Below are 18882 nucleotides of genomic sequence, written 5' to 3'. Positions count from 1 at the left end.
TGAAGTCCCTCTTTTTTGGTACAATGCAACTATTTAGTGTGCAGCCACCCAATCTCTATGATCTATACCAGTGGTCTCCAACCTGCGGACCCCCAGATGTGGCAAAACTACAACTCCCAGCATGCCCGGACAGCCGTCGGCTGTCCGGGCATGCTGGGAGTTGTAGTTTTGCCACATCTGGAGGTCCGCAGGTTGAAGACCACTGATCTATACTGTTCTAGCACTGACAACAAGTCAGCAAGAAATGTTGCTTTATAGCACAGGTATTTTCTCACAGAAGCATAAAAGTTGCATATACAAGACTGCAACATATTTCTTTAAATACTTGAACTACATCAAAGGAAAAGAGAAAAGACAAAAAAATAAAAATCTGGCGCTGCAAAGTATACATTTTATGACACTTCAGTTTAATAAACTTGCAGGACTCCCACAGGAAAACCCTGTTTGATCAGGACTATAGAGCTAAATAAACTGTAGCAGACGACACGTCCAGCTATCTCAGCCTCCCTCCCCTTCTCCCAATCTATTTAAAGCACCATTTCCTGACCTAAAGCCCCTATCCTGAAAGGGAAGAATCTAATTTACTTATTGTTAGAGAGGAAAGGCGACTTGCGCAGCTAAGGAAATGAAGACGTGGGCATGAAAGGTCTTCACCCGGCCTGGTCTTCTGTTACCAGTCATGAATTGTTAGGAGGTCTTTTGGCTGGACGCACCATGGTACCCTGATGGCATCTCGTCCTGTAGTACTGATAACACGGTATTGGGTAGCTGCTCCTGGGTCACTGTGTTGCAGACATTTAACATGGCTGCACTAAAAAGGTATCTGGTGACAACGAAGCATTTCTCATATTTCAGCTGCACATAGGTTTAGATTTGGCCAATATCAAAAGACTTGGATTGCAGCATCAGCTTCACAGTTTTAGGAAATATATAAGAATATTAAAACGCTGGGGTTTAGCTTATATACCCTATTGGGGAAAGTGAAGCTATATTAGGCAAAGTTGAGAGCAACTTCTAAGAAGGTATTCCAGGCAAAACTTTTTTATACATATCAACTGGCTCCAGAAAGTTAAACAGATTTGTAAATTACTTCTATTAAAAAAATCTTAATCCTTTCAGTACTTATGAGCTTCTCAAGTTAAGGTTGTTCTTTTCTGTCTAAGTGCTCTCTGATGACACGCGTCTTGGGAAACGCCCAGTTTAGAAGCAAATCCCCATAGCAAACCTCTTCTAAACTGGGCATTTCCCGAGACACATGTCATCAGAGAGCACTTAGACAGAAAAGAACAACCTTAAAGGGGTATTCCAGGCCAAAACTTTTTTTTATATATCAACTGGCTCCGGAAAGTTAAACAGATTTGTAAATTACTTCAATTAAAAAATCTTAATCCTTCCAATAGTTATTAGCTTCTGAAGTTGAGTTGTTGTTTTCTGTCTAACTGCTCTCTGATGACTCACGTCCCGGGAGCTGTGCAGTTCCTATGGGGATATTCTCCCATCATGCACAGCTCCTGGGACGTGAAATCATCATTGAGCAGTTAGACAGAAAACTTCAGAAGCTAATAACTATTGGAAGGATTAAGATTTTTTAATAGAAGTAATTTACAAATCTGTTTAACTTTCCGGAGCCAGTTGATATATATAAAAAAAGGTTTTGCCTGGAATACCCCTTTAACTTCAGAAGCTCATAAGTACTGAAAGAATTAAGATTTTTTTAATAGAAGTAATTTACAAATCTTTTTAACTTTCTGGAGCCAGTTGATATATGTAAAAAAGTTTTTGCCTGGATAACCCTTTAAGAGGAACAAAAATGTCCATGTATTTATTACCCAGACAGTGGGGATAAGCTCTTCTCTCCCTGCCATTCTGCAGGCTCAGACTTAGAATCAAATCCTCCTCCTATGGCGAAGCAGGGAGAGAAGTACTAAGCCGAGTGCTTCTCCTGGCTTGTTCTATTCATAAGTTGGGGTGTGAACACTCAGACCCTGACCGATCAAAGCTTATTACATAAGTGCACCGAGGACAAGCGGGGCTCTGTGCGCCGAGGACAAGCGGGGCTCTGTGCACCAAGGCTCTATCACACCCCAGGCTCACACAGCAGGCTGATTAACAAGCCCACACTTCCTGTATTTTGTCTCCGCAAAGTGACACAAAGCCAATAGCTGCAGGGACAGCATTATTCTCACCCAAAAATATACACATTTTTTTAACCAACGGAGATTACAAATATACAAATAATGGTATTATCTGCATTACATGAAACATTTTTGCAAACAATTGGTACACTTTAAAAAAGTTATCCCAAGTTTAAAACATACCACCTAACATGAAAATAACAATGTAAAAGAGTAATTCCAATCTGCCACTACTATCCCCACTAGAGAGGCAATCCGGATCTCCACTAGACAGCTAGGCGGTGCTCTGAGTATAGGCATAACCACAATGGGTACAAGGTAAGACGAAAAAAGACTCGGCAACTCACCACTTCTGATCAACGTATGGACTTTAATCCAAAGAACAGATCATAACACAGTCCATGGCAGGGGGGGGGAAGAAGATGGAGGCATGGACTGTGTTATGATCTGTTCTTTGGATTACAGTCCATACGTTGATCAGAAGTGGTGAGTTGCCGAGTCTTTTTTCGTCTTACCTTGTACCTAACATCAAAATAGCTCATCGATGTCTGATCGGTGGGGATCCTACCACTGGGACCCCTAAAAATGTCAGAAGTCCCTTGTCCACAAATATACAGAGCGGCAGTTCGTATGCTTGGCTAAAACTCTGCAATGTCAGGTCCACACAAAATGGTTTGGTTTTGAAGGACTTGACTGACATCAACCTACATGGGGTTGGGCAATTGCTCCATTTCATCACGTCACTTTAGCTGCCAAATTAACAAGGATATTGTATCAGAGGCCACTAGAACATTGAACAGCTTTCCAAATGTGCGCTTTAGTTAAACATATGGGAAAGCTGGGTTTCCCAGTTTCAAGTGAATTGAAGCATTTACCCAAAAAGATGCACGATGTGCAGCCACCCGAGGGGATTGGAGATTTTGTAGCGAGCAGCAGTATCCTCTATTTCCATCACTGCAACAATTCATTAGCGGAGCTGCCAGCTGAGGTTTACAGAGTAATCTGCTTACAGTGCAGTCAGTCAGTGAGCACAAGTCAACAGCTCTGATGGCCTCATCACAATGAGCGTTAACTCCTGCAGGCCAAGCATACAATGCCTAGGGAGCGACTAGGGATATATAGATCAGTGGTCTGCAAACCGTGGACCTCCAGCTGTTGCAAAACTACAATTCCCAGCATGCCCGGACAGCCAACGGCTGTCCGGGCATGCTGGGAGTTGTAGTTTTGCAACAGCGGAGGTCCACAGTTTGGAGACCACTGGTAGAGATCATTAGAAGAAGAGAGAGATCTTACCTGGAGGATAGACTGGACAAGGCCCGGTTGAGCACTTCTGGGGTGTCATCAGTCGGGGTGCCTTGTTGAGTTCCCACAGTGTCCGTTTTGCTGTCACTGTCTGATGCGGTCTCCCCATCAAGCTTAATTTCCGGTTCGTTCTCCTAGAAGAAAAGAGAAGAACGTTTTACAATAACGTAGGCGTTTGTCCATCTTTGTAGCAAATGTTTATTATGTCAATGGGGGAGATTTATCAAAACCTGTGCCGAGGAAGATTGGTGCAGTTGCCCATAGCAACCAGATGGCTTCTTTCATTTTTTCACAGGCCTCTTTAAAAATAAAAGAGGAGATCTGATTGGTTTCTATGGGCAACTGCACCAATCTTCCTCTACACAGGTTGATAAATCTCCCCCAATGTCTCTAAAACGAGAAATGAAGCGACATGGCCACAGACAACAACCAACTTGGCATATCCCCCAAATTAAGAACAGATCCGGCACAATGGGAATCCAAAAAAAATCCTCTTTATTTCAAAGGTTAAAACCGCATACACATTCAGAAGGTTACAATCTGACGGGTTTCAGAATCAAGCCTTAATGGTAGATAATCTATGCATAAGGCACGATGCCGAAACGCGTCAGTTTGTAACCTGGCAGATGTATATGCATTTTAAATCTTTAAAATGGTCACTGTTATTTGAACAGATCAATAATAGAAGTGAAATTAAGAGCTTCTTCCCTCTCTCCCGTGAGACTGTATTCCACTCTGAAAATCAGCTGAGCTTTGTCCTGTGTCTGCAAGACAAGTCAATACACGCCTATGGAGATGGGAAGGGGGAGCTCTGCCCACCAGCTTTGAGAGAGCTTCAAATTATAGATGAAGCCTACAGAGCAGAAATCTGCTATACAATACCATAAACAAGTTTTATAAAAGCCAGAAATACTGCTGCCTCTCATATACACACACAGGGCAGCTTGTCCTAAAAAAAAAGTCACCTGAACTGACATGGTTTAAATGGTACCTTTCATCCCAAAAATGATATTTTGATATATTATAGATTAATGTATGCAGAATAACAGTGCAATAACCCATAACACTGCAGGCTGCACTTTCTGTGTTTGGACTTCGGTCCAAAGTCTGTGTATGAGATGGGGGAAAATGTGCTCTTGAGCTTTCTTAAGCACAAATACAACATAGAAAACTTTTTTTTTTAAACAAAGTATACAGTGGTCCCTCAACATACAATGGTAATCCGTTCCAAATGAACCATCGTTTGTTGAAATCATTGTATGTTGAGGGATCCGTGCAATGTAAAGTATAGGATGTTATACTCGCCTGTCCCCGCCGCTCTGGACCCGTCACCGCTGCCCTGGATGTCGCCGTCCATCACTGTCACCGCGTCCCCGGGGTGTCCCCGACACTCCGGACGTCTCTCCTTCCACGGGATCTTCGCTCTCAGTCGCCGCCATCACGTCACTACGCATGCCGCTCCTATTGGATGACGGGACGGCATGCGCGGCGACGTGATGATGACGAAGGAGAGCGGCGGCGATGGAGGGGGATCCCGAAGAGGATGCTCCGGAGCCCCGAGAACAGGTAAGAGACCATCACCGGAGCACACGGGGCACCTTAAACTGCTATCCGGCGGCAGCTGAAGCAGTCTGCCCTGCCGGATAGCCTTTTATGCGATGGCCCCGACATACAAAAGCATCGTATGTTGATCTGAGAGGCCATCGCATGTTGAAATTATCGTATGTCGGGGCTAGAGATGAGCGAATTTACAGTAAATTCGATTCGTCACAAACTTCTCAGCTCGGCGGTTGCTGCCTTTTCCTGCATAAATTAGTTCAGCTTTCCGGTGCTCCGGTGGGCTGGAAAAGGTGGATACAGTCCTAGAAAAGAGTCTCCTAGGACTGTATCCACCTTTTCCAGCCCACGGGAGCACTTGAAAGCTGAACTAATTTACGCAGGAAAAGTCATCAACTGCCGAGCCGAGAAGTTCGTGACGAATCGAATTTACTGTAAATTCGCTCATCTCTAGTCGTGGCCATCGTAGGTCGGGGGGTCACTGTATTAGAAATATTTTTTATTTACCATAATAGCCATTTTAACCCGTTATCGCCTGTTATTAATAACGGCCGTTATTTTGTAACGGGCGATAGGAACAGGAGAATTAGTGCATGCCCTATTTCTCCCGTTCATTCACCCATCACAAAATAACGGCCGTTATTAATAACGGGCGATAACGGGTTAAAACGGCTATTAGAAAAATCCGATAGACTATAATGGAATTTTCTAATGGCCGTTTAACTGCCGATCTCCTGGGATTTTATAACGGGCGTTTATTAATGGGAGTATTTTTCAGTGTGAAAGCAGCCTTACCCTTTAACTTTCTGGCACCAATTGATTTTAAAAAATATATATATTTTCCACCGGAGTACCCCTTTAAGCATTCAAGAGGTGGAGTGGGTCAAAATGTAGGTCACATGGTCAATAATAAGATGTAGATGATGGCTGGAGGCTTCTTCAGGATACTGATCAGTACAACACAGGCATTGTGCTCTACTAGCCCTCCAATAAATCTCGGCTCTTCTTGTACAATGTCACTATTATAGTTGTATTTTATATCCCACTGCAGCTAAACAGTCTGGGGATGCCGACCTTCCTGTCTGGTAGGAGGTCACTGTGCATGGACACAAACTAGCAAAACATTGACACTTTACAGAACAAATTTAGGGCTGTAGGGTTCCCCAAGAAAACTGGTTTACTGTGAAGCAAATGGGGCAAAAAAAAATATAAGAATTCTTCAGGGTGGAAGCAATGAAAAAAAATACACACTGCTGCGTTTTGTAAATTGTTAAATATTTTGGAAAAGCATTCCTAAAATCTTTTTTTAGCCGAGCGGCTAGCAGAGGCGCCACATCTTGTATACAATGCAGGGATGGGGAGGTGGTCACTAGACGTTATGCTTGTTGTTATGTGATCCTGAAGTGTTGGTTTCCAGGGGGAAATCACCCAGCCCTGCCAGGTTACTGTGTCAGCCCTCTCCCGGATGTCAGCCCTCTCCCGGATGTCAGCCCCCCTCTCCCGGATGTCAGCCCCCCTCTCCCGCATGTCAGCCCCCCTCTCCCGGATGTCAGCCCCCCTCTCCCGGATGTCAGCCCCCCTCTCCCGGATGTCAGCCCCCCTCTCCCGGATGTCAGCCCCCCTCTCCCGGATGTCAGCCCCCCTCTCCCGGATGTCAGCCCCCCTCTCCCGGATGTCAGCCCCCCTCTCCCGGATGTCAGCCCCCCTCTCCCGGATGTCAGCCCCCCTCTCCCGGATGTCAGCCCCCCTCTCCCGGATGTCAGCCCCCCTCTCCCGGATGTCAGCCCCCCTCTCCCGGATGTCAGCCCCCCTCTCCCGGATGTCAGCCCCCCTCTCCCGGATGTCAGCCCCCCTCTCCCGGATGTCAGCCCCCCTCTCCTGCTCTCTGTATTAATCCTCTTGATCCAATGTTCTCCTCTGTGTCATATCTCTGCAGCATCCAACAAGTCACAGATGTCATTTCAGCAGCTCTATCGGAGAGCTATACAGTGATATACTGAGGAGATCACTTACCTGGCCAATACACCAAATTTCCAAAGCTATGGTCACTTTAGGGTACATGTGGTTTTCATGTCGGATAATAACCTTTAGGTGCATTTCTGTAGCAGGAAAATCCTACTACAACAGCTGAACTTTATTTCGGATGTGATATGATTGGTTGCTATGGGCAACTGCTCCAATCTCCCTCTATATGTATACCCAGCATTTAACCCCTTAAGGACCAGGCCATTTTATACCTTAAGGACCGGAGCGTTTTTTGCAATTCTGACCACTGTCACTTTAAACATTAATAACTCTGGAATGCTTTTAGTTATCATTCTGATTCCGAGATTGTTTTTTCGTGACATATTCTACTTTAACTTAGTGGTAAAATTTAATGGTAACTTGCATCCTTTCTTGGTGAAAAATCCCAAAATTTGATGAAAAAAATGAAAATTTTGCATTTTTCTAACTTTGAAGCTCTCTGCTTGTAAGGAAAATGGATATTCAAAATATTTTTTTTTGGGGTTCACATATACAATATGTCTACTTTATGTTTGCATCATAAAATTTATGAGTTTTTACTTTTGGAAGACACCATAGGGCTTCAAAGTTCAGTAGCAATTTTGAAATTTTTCACAAAATTTTCAAACTCACTATTTTTCAGGGACCAGTTCAGTTTTGAAGTGGATTTGAAGGGTCTTCATATTAGAAATACCCCATAAAAGACCCCATTATAAAAACTACACCCCCTAAAGTATTCAAAAAAACATTCAGTAAGTGTATTAACCCTTTAGGTGTTTCACAGGAATAGCAGCAAAGTGAAGGAGAAAATTCAAAATCTTCATTTTTTACACTCGCATGTTCTAGTAGACCCAATTTTTGAATTTTTGCAAGGGATAAAAAGGAGAAAATTTTTACTTGTATTTGAAACCCAATTTCTCTCGAGTAAGCACATACCTCATATGTCTATGTTAATTGTTCGGCGGGCGCAGTAGAGGGCTCAGAAGGGAAGGAGCGACAAATGGTTTTTGGGGGGCATGCCGCATTTAGGAAGCCCCTATGGTGCCAGGACAGCAAAAAAAAACACATGGCATACCATTTTGGAAACTAGACCCCTCAGGGAACGTAACAAGGGGTAAAGTGAACCTTAATACCCCACAGGTGATTCACGACTTTGCATATGTAAAAAAAATATATATTTTTTTTACCTAAAATGCTTGGTTTCCCAAAAATTTTACATTTTTAAAAAGGGTAATAGCAGAAAATACCCCCCAAAATTTGAAGCCCAATTTCTCTCGATACAGAAAACACCTCGCATGGGGGTGAAAAGTGCTCTGCTGGTGCACTACAGGTCTCAGAAGAGAAGGAGTCACATTTGGCTTTTTGAAAGCAAATTTTGCTCTGGGGGCATGCCGCATTTAGGAAGCCCCTATGGTGCCAGAACAGCAAAAAAAAAACACATGGCATACCATTTTGGAAACTAGACCCCTCGGGGAACGTAACAAGGTGTAACGTGAACCTTAATGCCCTACAGGTGTTTCACGACTTTTGCATATGTAAAAAAAAAATTTTTTTTTTACCTAAAATGCTTGTTTTCCCAAAATGTTTACATTTTTAAAAAGGGTAATAGCGGAAAATACCCCCCAAAATTTGAAGCCCAATTTCTCCCGATTCAGAAAACACCCCATATGGAGGTGAAAAGTGCTCTGCTGGCGCACTACAGGTCTCAGAAGAGAAGGAGTAACATTTGGCTTTTTGAAAGCAAATTTTGCTCTGGGGGCATGCCGCATTTAGGAAGCCCCTATGGTGCCAGAACAGCAAAAAAAAACACATGGCATACCATTTTGGAAACTAGACCCCTCGGGGAACGTACCAAGGGGTAATGTGAACCTTAATACCCTACAGGTGTTTCACGACTTTTGCATATGTAAAAAAATATATATTTTTTTTTACCTAAAATGCTTGGTTTCCCAAAATTTTTACAATTTTAAAAAGGGTAATAGCAGAAAATACCCCCCAAAATTTGAAGCCCAATTTCTCCCGATTCAGAAAACACCCCATATGGGTGTGAAAAGTGCTCTGCTGGCGCACTACAGGTCTCAGAAGAGAAGGAGTCACATTTGGCTTTTTGAAAGCGAATTTTGCTCTGGGGGCATGCCGCATTTAGGAACCCCCTATGGTGCCAGGACAGCAAAAAAAAAACACATGGCATACCATTTTGGAAACTAGACCCCTTGGGGAACGTAACAAGGGGTAATTTGAACCTTAATACCCTACAGGTGTTTCACGACTTTTGCATATGTAAAAAAATATATATTTTTTTTACCTAAAATGCTTGTTTTCCCAAAAATTTTACATTTTTTAAAAGGGTAATAGCAGAAAATACCCCCCAAAATTTGAAGCCCAATTTCTCCCGAGTACGGCGATACCCCATATGTGGCCCTAAACTGTTGCCTTGAAATACGACAGGGCTCCAAAGTGAGAGCGCCATGCGCATTTGAGGCCTAAATTAGGGACTTGCATAGGGGTGGACATAGGGGTATTCTACGCCAGTGATTCCCAAACAGGGTGCCTCCAGCTGTTGTAAAACTCCCAGCATGCCTGGACAGTCAACGGCTATCTGGCAATACTGGGAGTAGTTGTTTTGCAACAGCTGGAGGCTCCGTTTTGGAAACAGTGGCGTACCAGACGTTTTTCATTTTTATTGGGGAGGGGGGTTGTATAGGGGTATGTGTATATGTAGTGTTTTTTACCTTTTATTTTGTGTTAGTGTAGTGTAGTGTTTTTAGGGTACAGTCGCATGGACGGGGGTTCACAGTAGTTTCTCGCTGGCAGTTTGAGCTACGGCAGAAAATTTGACGCAGCTCAAACTTGCAGCCGGATACTTACTGTAATCCTCCGCCCATGTGAGTGTACCCTGTACGTTCACATTGGAGGGGGGGGGGGGGGGAACATCCAGCTGTTGCAAAACTGCAACTCCCAGCATGTACGGTCTATCAGTGCATGCTGGGAGTTGTAGTTTTGCAACCGCTGGAGGCTCCGTTTTGGAAACAGTGGCGTACCAGACATTTTCATTTTTATTGGGGAGGGGGGTTGTATAGGGGTATGTGTATACGTAGTGTTTTTTACTTTTTATTTTATTGTGTGTTAGTGTAGTGTAGTGTTTTTAGGGTACAGTCGCATGGGCGGGGGGTTCACAGTAGTTTCTCGCTGGCAGTTTGAGCTGCTGCAGAAATTTTGCCGCACCTCAAACTTGCAGCCGGATACTAACCGTAATCCTCCGCCCATGTGAGTGTACCCTGTACGTTCACATTGGGGGGGGGAACATCCAGCTGTTGCAAAACTACAACTCCCAGCATGTACGGTCTATCAGTGCATGCTGGGAGTTGTAGTTTTGCAACAGCTGGAGGCACACTGGTTGTGAAACACCGAGTTTGGTAACAAACTCAGTGTTTTGCAACCAGTGTGCCTTCAGCTGTTGCAAAAGCTACAACCCCCAGCATGTACGGACAGCGGAAGGGCATGCTGGGTGTTGTAGTTATGCAACAGCTGGAGGCATACTACTTTGGCTGGGGATGCTGGGGATTGTAGTTATGCAATAGCTGGAGACACACTGGTTTACTACTTAACTCAGTGTGCCTTCAGCTGTTGCAAAACTACAACTCTCAGCAGTCACCGACAGCCAACGGGCATGCTGGGAGTTGTAGTTATGCAACCACCAGATGCACTACTACAACTCCCAGCATGCACTTGAGCTGTTTGTGCAAGCTGGGAGTTGTAGTTACACAACAGCTGAAGGTACACTTTTCCATAGAAAGAATGTGCCTCCAGCTGTTGCAAAACTACAAGTCCCAGCATGCCCATAAGGGCATGCTGGGAGTTGTGGTGGTCTGCCTCCTGCTGTTGCATAACTACAGCTCCCAGCATGCCCTTGTTGCATGCTGGGAGCTGTTGCTAAGCAACAGCAGGAGGCTGTCACTCACCTCCAACGATCCTCGCCGCACCAGGTCAGTCCCTCGTCGTCTCCGCCGCCGCCGCTGCTCCTGGGGCCCCGATCCCAACAGGGGCGCCGGGGATCGGGGTCCCCAGCACCCGGGGTGCACGTCCCGCACCCGCTCACGTCCTCCGGAAGAGGGGCGGAGCGGGTTGCGGGAGTGACACCCGCAGCAGGCGCCCTGATTGGTCGGCCGGTAATCCGGCCGACGAATCAGGGCGATCGTGAGGTGGCACCAGTGCAACCTCACCCCTGCTGGCTATGGCTGTTCGGGGCCGTCTCTGACGGCCCCGATCAGCCAATAATTCCGGGTCACCGGGTCACTGGAGACCCGATTGACCCGGAATCCGCCGCAGATCGCTGGACTGAATTGTCCAGCGATCTGCGGCCATCGCCGACATGGGGGGTCATAATGACCCCCCTGGGCGATATGCCCCGATGCCTGCTGAACGATTTCAGCAGGCATCGGGGACCGGCTCCGCTCCAGATGGTTGCGGGGGGCCGGTAAAACACATGACGTTCTCATACGTCATGTGTCCTTAAGGACTCGGAAATGGAGACGTATGAGAACGTCATGTGTCCTTAAGGGGTTAAAGGGGTTCTCCGGTGGGAAAAAAAAAAAGTTTTTAACCCCTTAAGGACTCAGGGTTTTTCCACTTTCATTTTTTCCTCCTCACCTTTTAAAATCATAACCCTTTCAATTTTCCACCTAAAAATCCATATTATGGCTTATTTTTTGCGTCGCCAATTCTACTTTGCAGTGACATTAGTCATTTTACCCAAAAATTCACGACGAAACGGGAAAAAAAATCATTGTGCGACACAATCGAAGAAAAAACGCAATTTTGTGACTTTTGGGACCTTCCGTTTCTACACAGTGCATATTTCGGTAAAAATGACACCTTATTATTCTGTAGGTCCATACGATTAAAATGATCCCCTACTTATATAGGTTGGATATTGTCGTACTTCTGGAAAAAATCATAACTAAATGCAGGAAAATTTATACGTTTAAAAGTGTCATCTTCTGACCCCCTATAACTTTTTTATTTTTCCACGTACAGGGCGGTATGAGGACAAATTTTTTGCGCCGTGATCTGAAGTTTTTATCGGTATGATTTTTGTTTTGATCGGACTTTTTGATCACTTTTTATTCATTTTTTAATGATATAAAAAGTGACCAAAATATGCTTTTTTGGACTTTGGAATTTTTTTTACGTGTACGCCATTGACCATGCAGTTTAATTAACGATATATTTTTTATAGTTCGTACATTTACGCACGCGGCGATACCACATATGTTTATTTTTATTTACACTGTTTTATTTTTTTTTATGGGAAAAGGGGGGGTGATTCAAACTTATTAAAGAAGGGGTTAAATTACCTTTATTAACACTTTTTTTTATGGAGTGTTATAGTTCCCCTATAACACTGCACACACTGATCTCTTACACAGATCACTGGCATGTATTAACACGCCTGTGATCAGTGTCATCGGCGCTTGACTGCTCCTGCCTGGATCTCAGGCACGGAGCAGTCATTCGCCGATCGGACACCGAGGAGGCAGGTAAGGGCCCTCCCGGTGTCCTGTAAGCTGTTCGGGACGCCGCGATTTCACCGTGGCGGTCCCGAACAGCCCGACTGACTAGCCGGGATAGTTTCACTTTCACTTTAGAAGCGGCGGTCAGCTTTGACCGCCGCTTCTAAAGGGTTAATACCGCACATTGCCGCGATCGGCGATGTGTGGTATTAGCCGTGGGTCCCGGTCGTTGATGAGCGCCGGGACCAACGCGATGTGATGCGGGGGTCGCAGCACGATCCCGCTTCATATTGCGGGAGCCGGCCCAGGACGTAAATATACATCCTGCGTCGTTAAGGGGTTAAAGGGGTACTCCACCCCTAGACATCTTATCCCCTATCCAAAGGATAGGGGATAAGATGTCTGATCGCGGGGGTCCTGCCGCTGAGGACCCCCGCAGTATAGCATGTGGCACCCACCTGTTTCTTGTCCGGAAGAGCTGGAGGGTCTGGGTCGCGACCACGGGGACGGAAGTCCGTGACGCCATGACTCGTCCCGTCCCCTCAATGCAAGTCTATGGGAGGGGGCGTGATGGCAGAGGTGAGAGGCTCATTCATTTCTACTTCGTGAAAACACATAAATGCTTGGCATAAGTGTATACGGGGTCAGGAGGAATGGCTGTCGGCTGCCATCTACGTTGTGTATCCTTCTTGATCCTGCCCCTAGGGTCTATTCACACGTACTGCATCCGCTGCGGAATTGATGTGGTAAAACACGCTGAGGATGTAAGTGCCATTGAAATCAATGGTTTCTCATTTCAGCAACGTATTTTACTATTCTCAAGCGTTTTTCTTGTGTTCATGCAATTTTCCAGTGCTGTTATTTGAACAAACTTTATTAAAGGGGTATTCCAGGCCCAAACATTTTTTTTTATATCAACTGGCTCCGGAAAGTTAAACAGATTTGTAAATTACTTCTATTAAAAAATCTTAATCCTTCCAATAGTTATTAGCTTCTGAAGTTGAGTTGTTGTTTTTTGTCTAACTGCTCTCTGATGACTTGCATCCTGGGAGCTGTGCAGTTCCTATGGGGATATTCTCCCATCATGCACAGCTCCCGGGACATGACATCATCATTGAGCAGTTAGACAGAGAGCTTCAGAAGCTAATAACTATTGGAAGGATTAAGATTTTTTAATAGAAGTAATTTATAAATCTGTTTAACTTTCCGGAGCCAGTTGATATATAAAAAAAAGGTTTTTGCCTGGAATACCCCTTTAACAACCTTTATCCAGAGCACAACATCTCAGCTGATTCCAAGCGGAAAAATTGTATCAGCCCTTATGCCAGTTTTTGGCCAGATTGGCAAAAAACTCGCAGAAGGTCCGATGAGTGTTTTCTGCGGATTGACATGCGTCAAATCCGCAGCAGATTCGGTGCACATCAAATCAGCTGCGATTTTTAACCTGCGTATTTCTCGGTACCTGCGGATGTTCTGCTCTGGATAGAGAATGTTGATAAACTTTATTAAAATAACTGCAAAGCAAATTTGCACAAAAACAAGAAAAACGCTTAAAGGGGTTGTCCACTGCCCTGCCTTTCGGAGCTCCGCTCGCAGTGTCCGGAAATTCATTACTCCGAACGCTGTGTGCGGGCTTCCGTATTCGAGGCCGCCCCCTCGTGACGTCACGCCCACCCCCTCGTGACGTCACGCCGCCCCCTGAACTAAAGTCTATCGGAAGGGGGTGCGACCGCTGTCACGCCCCCTTCCCATAGACTTTGGTTGAGGGGGCGGGCGTGACGTGACGAGGGGGTGGCCTCGAACACGGAAGCCCACACACAGCGTTCGGAGTAATGAACTTCCGGACACTCCGAGCGGAGCTCCTAAAGGCAGGGCAGTGGACACCCCCTTTAAGACTAGTGAAATACAACCCTCGCCCGTATTTCACGCTGAGGCTGCGCCGGCGGCAGTTACAGAGGGACTGCACAGCAAGCTCCCAGCCGCGGATAGGTAGCTCTGTGTGTCCGCATGTAGTGGCAGATTTCCATTGCAGATGCCCCCCGTGTGACACTGTATTGGGAGTCTTATTCATTGACCATGAAGCTCAGGATGAACAGTGCTACAGGTCCATCGTAGGGAAGTGCTGCAGAGCCTAGAATGGCGGATACAGATAAATATGATGATAAATTAAAAACATAAATGTTATCATCCGTAAGCAATGCTGCGCCATTAACTGCAATATATTGGAATAGCTCTTTACTGACACTGCCATTTCTATGGCTCTACAAGCATCGACCTGACAGTAAAGCATTCAGTGCTTCTCTATAGATTCATGGGTCAGCAAGATGGCTCTGCTACCAATAATAGATGTGTGTACATCCAAAAGGAAAAAAGATAAAACTCTAGTGACGGAGGAATAACACGTTATTAAAGGGGTATTCCAGGCAAAAACTTTTTTTTATATATCAACTAGCTCCGGAAAGTTAAACAGATTTGTAAATTACTTCTATTAAAAAATCTTAATTCTTCCAATAGTTATTAGCTTCTGGAGTTTTCTGTCTAACTGCTCAATGATGATGTCACGTCCCGGGAGCTGTGCATGATGGGAGAATATCCCCATAGGAGCTGCACAGCTCCCGGGACGCGAGTCATCAGAAAGCAGTTAGACAGAAAACAGCAACTCAACTTCAGAAGCTAATAACTATTGGAAGGATTAAGATTTTTTAATAGAAGTAATTTACAAATCTGTTTAACTTTCCGGAGCCAGGTGATATATAAAAAAAATGGAATACCCTGCCTGGAATACCCCTTTAAGGCTGGCCAAATGTTTCCTAGCTCCGCTAAATCTAGCTAGGACTTGCTGACCATCTAATTCAGTGGTCTCCAAACTATGGACCTTCAGCTGTTTTAAAACTACAACTCCCAGCATGCCCGGACAGCCAACGGCTGTCCGGGCATGCTGGGAGTTGTAGTTTTTAAACAGCTGGAGGTCCACCGTTTGGAGACCACTGATCTAATATGTATAGGGTCCTCCTAATTGTCTTTTGACAGCAGATGTGTGACTGCCCCCCCCCCCCCCCCCCCCCAACCTAATCCGGGTGATAGCAGCCAACAATGGAGGACAATAGACTTCACAGCATAGGTTTATAGAGGACAAGTCCCCACTCCTCACTTCAGTACATACTTACAGACTGGAGTATCTTTAATTTAGAAAATGCTCAATTTATTGAAACATTTTGCAGAGAAATAACGGAGATGATGCAACTGGGAATTGTAAAAAATAAATAAATAGCTCCAGCATTGTTATTGCTAGGGATCTAAATTATTTAGATAGTCAAAAGAACGTCTTGATCTAGTGCAGAATGTGCTGTTCTGTGCAGAACCCTATATTCTATAAAGAATAGCCTTTTCAAAATGGGAGCTGTCAATACTTCTGGATTTATTATTATTTTATTTTTTTAAAGTGGACCTGTCAGCAAAAAAACAAACAGGGGTGTAAATAAGCCCATGGCTAGATTGGGCTAGTCATTAGGATTCCAGGCATACCTTGTTATCTCCATAGTCCTTTTCAGCACCAAGATCTAAGCCTAAGATATAAATGAGATCCAAAAGCCGCCGAACATACCAAAAAGCCCAGGTTAGTCCAGATCGTGTCAACTTTTGTCTGTCAAAAAGGGTAGGCAGGCCAGAAGATTAGGAATTAGGTTGGGTTCACACCATGTTTTTCAAGGACGTTTCCTGTATACGTTTTCATCATTGAAAACGTATGGAACCGTATTGAAAACCGTATACATAAATAAATAATGGAAAACCATATGCATCCATTTGTGTATGGTTTGTTTGCAATACGGTTTTCTCCCATACTCAAAACCGTAGTTGACCACGGTTTTGTCTCCGGTTTAAAAACCGTACTGCAACCACATACCTTTTTTTTTATTTTTTATTTTTTAACATGGACGTCAAATGGGAAACGCACATGTATACCGTTCCATACAGGAAACCGTATACTGTTTTTACTCTGCACATGCACAGTTGCATCCTAAAGTCCCCACCAAAGACCCCTCACATAAAAAAAATGGACAACATTTTCAAAAACACTTCTTTTTTTTTTTAAATAAAAACGGACGGAACTGTACACACTTTTAAAAACAGTATACGGTTTAAAAAAAACTTACGGTTTTCTTTTTCCCATACTGTTCCATTTGTTTTTTTGCCATACGGTTTTCTTTAGAAAAAAACTGATTGAAAACAGTATGGCAAAAACGTGGTGTGAACCCATCATGTTTTCTCACATACGGGAGCGCATAGGGCAGGGGGGGGATCTAAAACCTCGCGCTCCCGTAAGCCTTTCTATGCGCTCCCGTATGTAATTCATTTCAATGAGTCGGCCGGAGTGAAACGTTCGGTCGGCTCATTTTTGCGCCGTATGCGCTTTTACAACCGGACCTAAAACCGTGGTTGACCACAGTTTCAGGTCCGGGGAAAAAGCGCATACAGCGCAAAAATGAGCCGGCCGAACGTTTCACTCCAGCCGGCTCATTGAAATTAATTACATACGGGAGCGCATACGAAGGCATACGGGAGCGCAAGGTTTTAGCTCCCCCCTGCCGTATGCGCTCCCGTATGGGAGAAAACATGATTTGAACCAGCCCTTAGGGTGCATTCACACCACATTTTTACAATACAGTTCCCGTATACATTTTCAATGTGAAAACCGTACGGAACCGTATTGAAAACCGTATGCATTGACTCTCCATTGAAAACCGTAACGTTTTGCACACTATTTGGTTTTGTCATTTTTTTTCCCCGTACCCAAAACCGTAGTCTACCACGGTTTTTGGTCCGGGTGAAAAACTGTATTAAACCGTATACGTGGGAGTCAATGGGAACCGTACAGAACCGTATGTTCGTACGATTCCATCCGGTTTCCACCATACGTTTTTTGACTTTGCACAGTTATTTACTTGGAATTTCAATCAAACAAGTGAAACTTTATTCAAAATGGAGTGAAAAGTTAAAAACTTATACTTTTTTTTTTCTAAAAAACGGATGCAACCGGACATAATTTTTCAAACCGTATACGGTTTTTAACTGTATACGGGTTGAAATTTGTACACACGTTTTGATACAGTTCAGGTTTTGTGGAATCCATTTTTCATCAAAAACCTGATACGGGAACTGTATTGCAAAAACGTGGTGTGAACCCAGCCTTACCTGGGTTGTAGTCATGCTGGAGAACGCCCCCCTGGGCTTTTGACCTTCATTTGCACAATAACTTATAGGTCGGGGCTGAAAAATAAAAATACATATAAAATTATATGGCCAGAATCCAGAGCTCTATCTAGTCATGAGCTTATTTAGACCAATATTTTTCTGCAAAAAGATGTCAGAAGTGTTGACAGCTCCTATTTAAAAGGGCTCTTCCTCATCATCATCATCATCATAGAATATAGGCTTCTGCACAGTACAGCACTTTCTGTAATAGATATTCTAGATGTTGTCTTCAGGACCTGCACCACAACTCACTAACAAGCCCAGTGACGGGTACCAGGAGGCAGAGGAGCGATATTCTACCGTCCTAAAGCCTCGGCAATTATTACAGATTACACGCTGTCGACAGGAAGCGGCGCAGGTGATCACATCTTACAATACAAAACCACTTATTTTGTATTTTGACCGTCCCTAATGGCTCCTCCAGCTGCCGTACCATAATGAGACTATGGAAGTCATGTATAAAGAGTGTCGGCGGGGGTTGGGAGTTTTAATTCAGTCCTTAGAGAGGATGTACCAGCTACTACTATATGCATGCAGTCACAATGGGGACCATGCTTAACCATACCATGTTCCCTACCACAGTACAGCACAGCAGGACAGATGTGTATCCCCTGACAAGCTTCTTCGTACAAGACCCTCAGGCTATGTTCACACTACGGAATTTCCAAGCGGAATCCTATGGAAAAATTCTGCTTGGAAATTCCCATTGTTTGCATTTGTGAAGATTTTTTTAACACTGTTTAGGTTTCGGAATATGGAATAAACAAGCGGACAGGTGAGACGGCTCGCAGAATTCCCTATACAAACTCCCATGGCTCGGTTATCATATGTCATGGCCGACAACAATGAGGGAAGGTGGTCCACAATGGCGCTGCGTAAGTGAAACATTACAGAGCTATACGACTTAGGAATTAATTTCTTGCTGGATGGGTGGGGGGGGGGGTCTAAAAATAAATAAATAAAAAAAATAAAAAGCTTAAATATATGAGCACAATTCACAATATACTAGCTGAAATGAATTTATAACACTCCATAAAGAACCCCACGAGTGCTGGACTCAACGTTACTCTCTTTGTATCATCTGACCAGACAATGGTTATATAAATAGACAGTGTGCC

At 44.3% G+C, this 18882-nt stretch overlaps 1 protein-coding gene across 2 annotated transcripts in view; it reads right to left on the bottom strand.

The window, feature by feature from the left end:
• The window catches only part of CDS2 (CDP-diacylglycerol synthase 2), a 71865-nt gene that overhangs the window by 27432 nt on the left and 25551 nt on the right, over positions 1 to 18882 (bottom strand). The window contains exons 2-3 of one of the 2 annotated variants that reach the window (XM_056571400.1): positions 17705 to 17779; positions 3429 to 3571 (exon numbers count right to left, since the gene is read on the bottom strand). In XM_056571400.1, coding sequence (XP_056427375.1) covers positions 3429 to 3571; positions 17705 to 17779 — 218 coding nt within the window. The remainder of the gene's footprint in view (positions 1 to 3428; positions 3572 to 17704; positions 17780 to 18882) is intronic. The other variant, XM_056571401.1, reaches the window with a different exon arrangement.

This window comes from Hyla sarda, chromosome 4 (genome assembly GCF_029499605.1).
Source record: "Hyla sarda isolate aHylSar1 chromosome 4, aHylSar1.hap1, whole genome shotgun sequence".
In the NCBI taxonomy this organism is placed as follows: domain Eukaryota; kingdom Metazoa; phylum Chordata; class Amphibia; order Anura; family Hylidae; genus Hyla; species Hyla sarda.
This window is presented reverse-complemented; position numbering and strand designations above follow the sequence as displayed.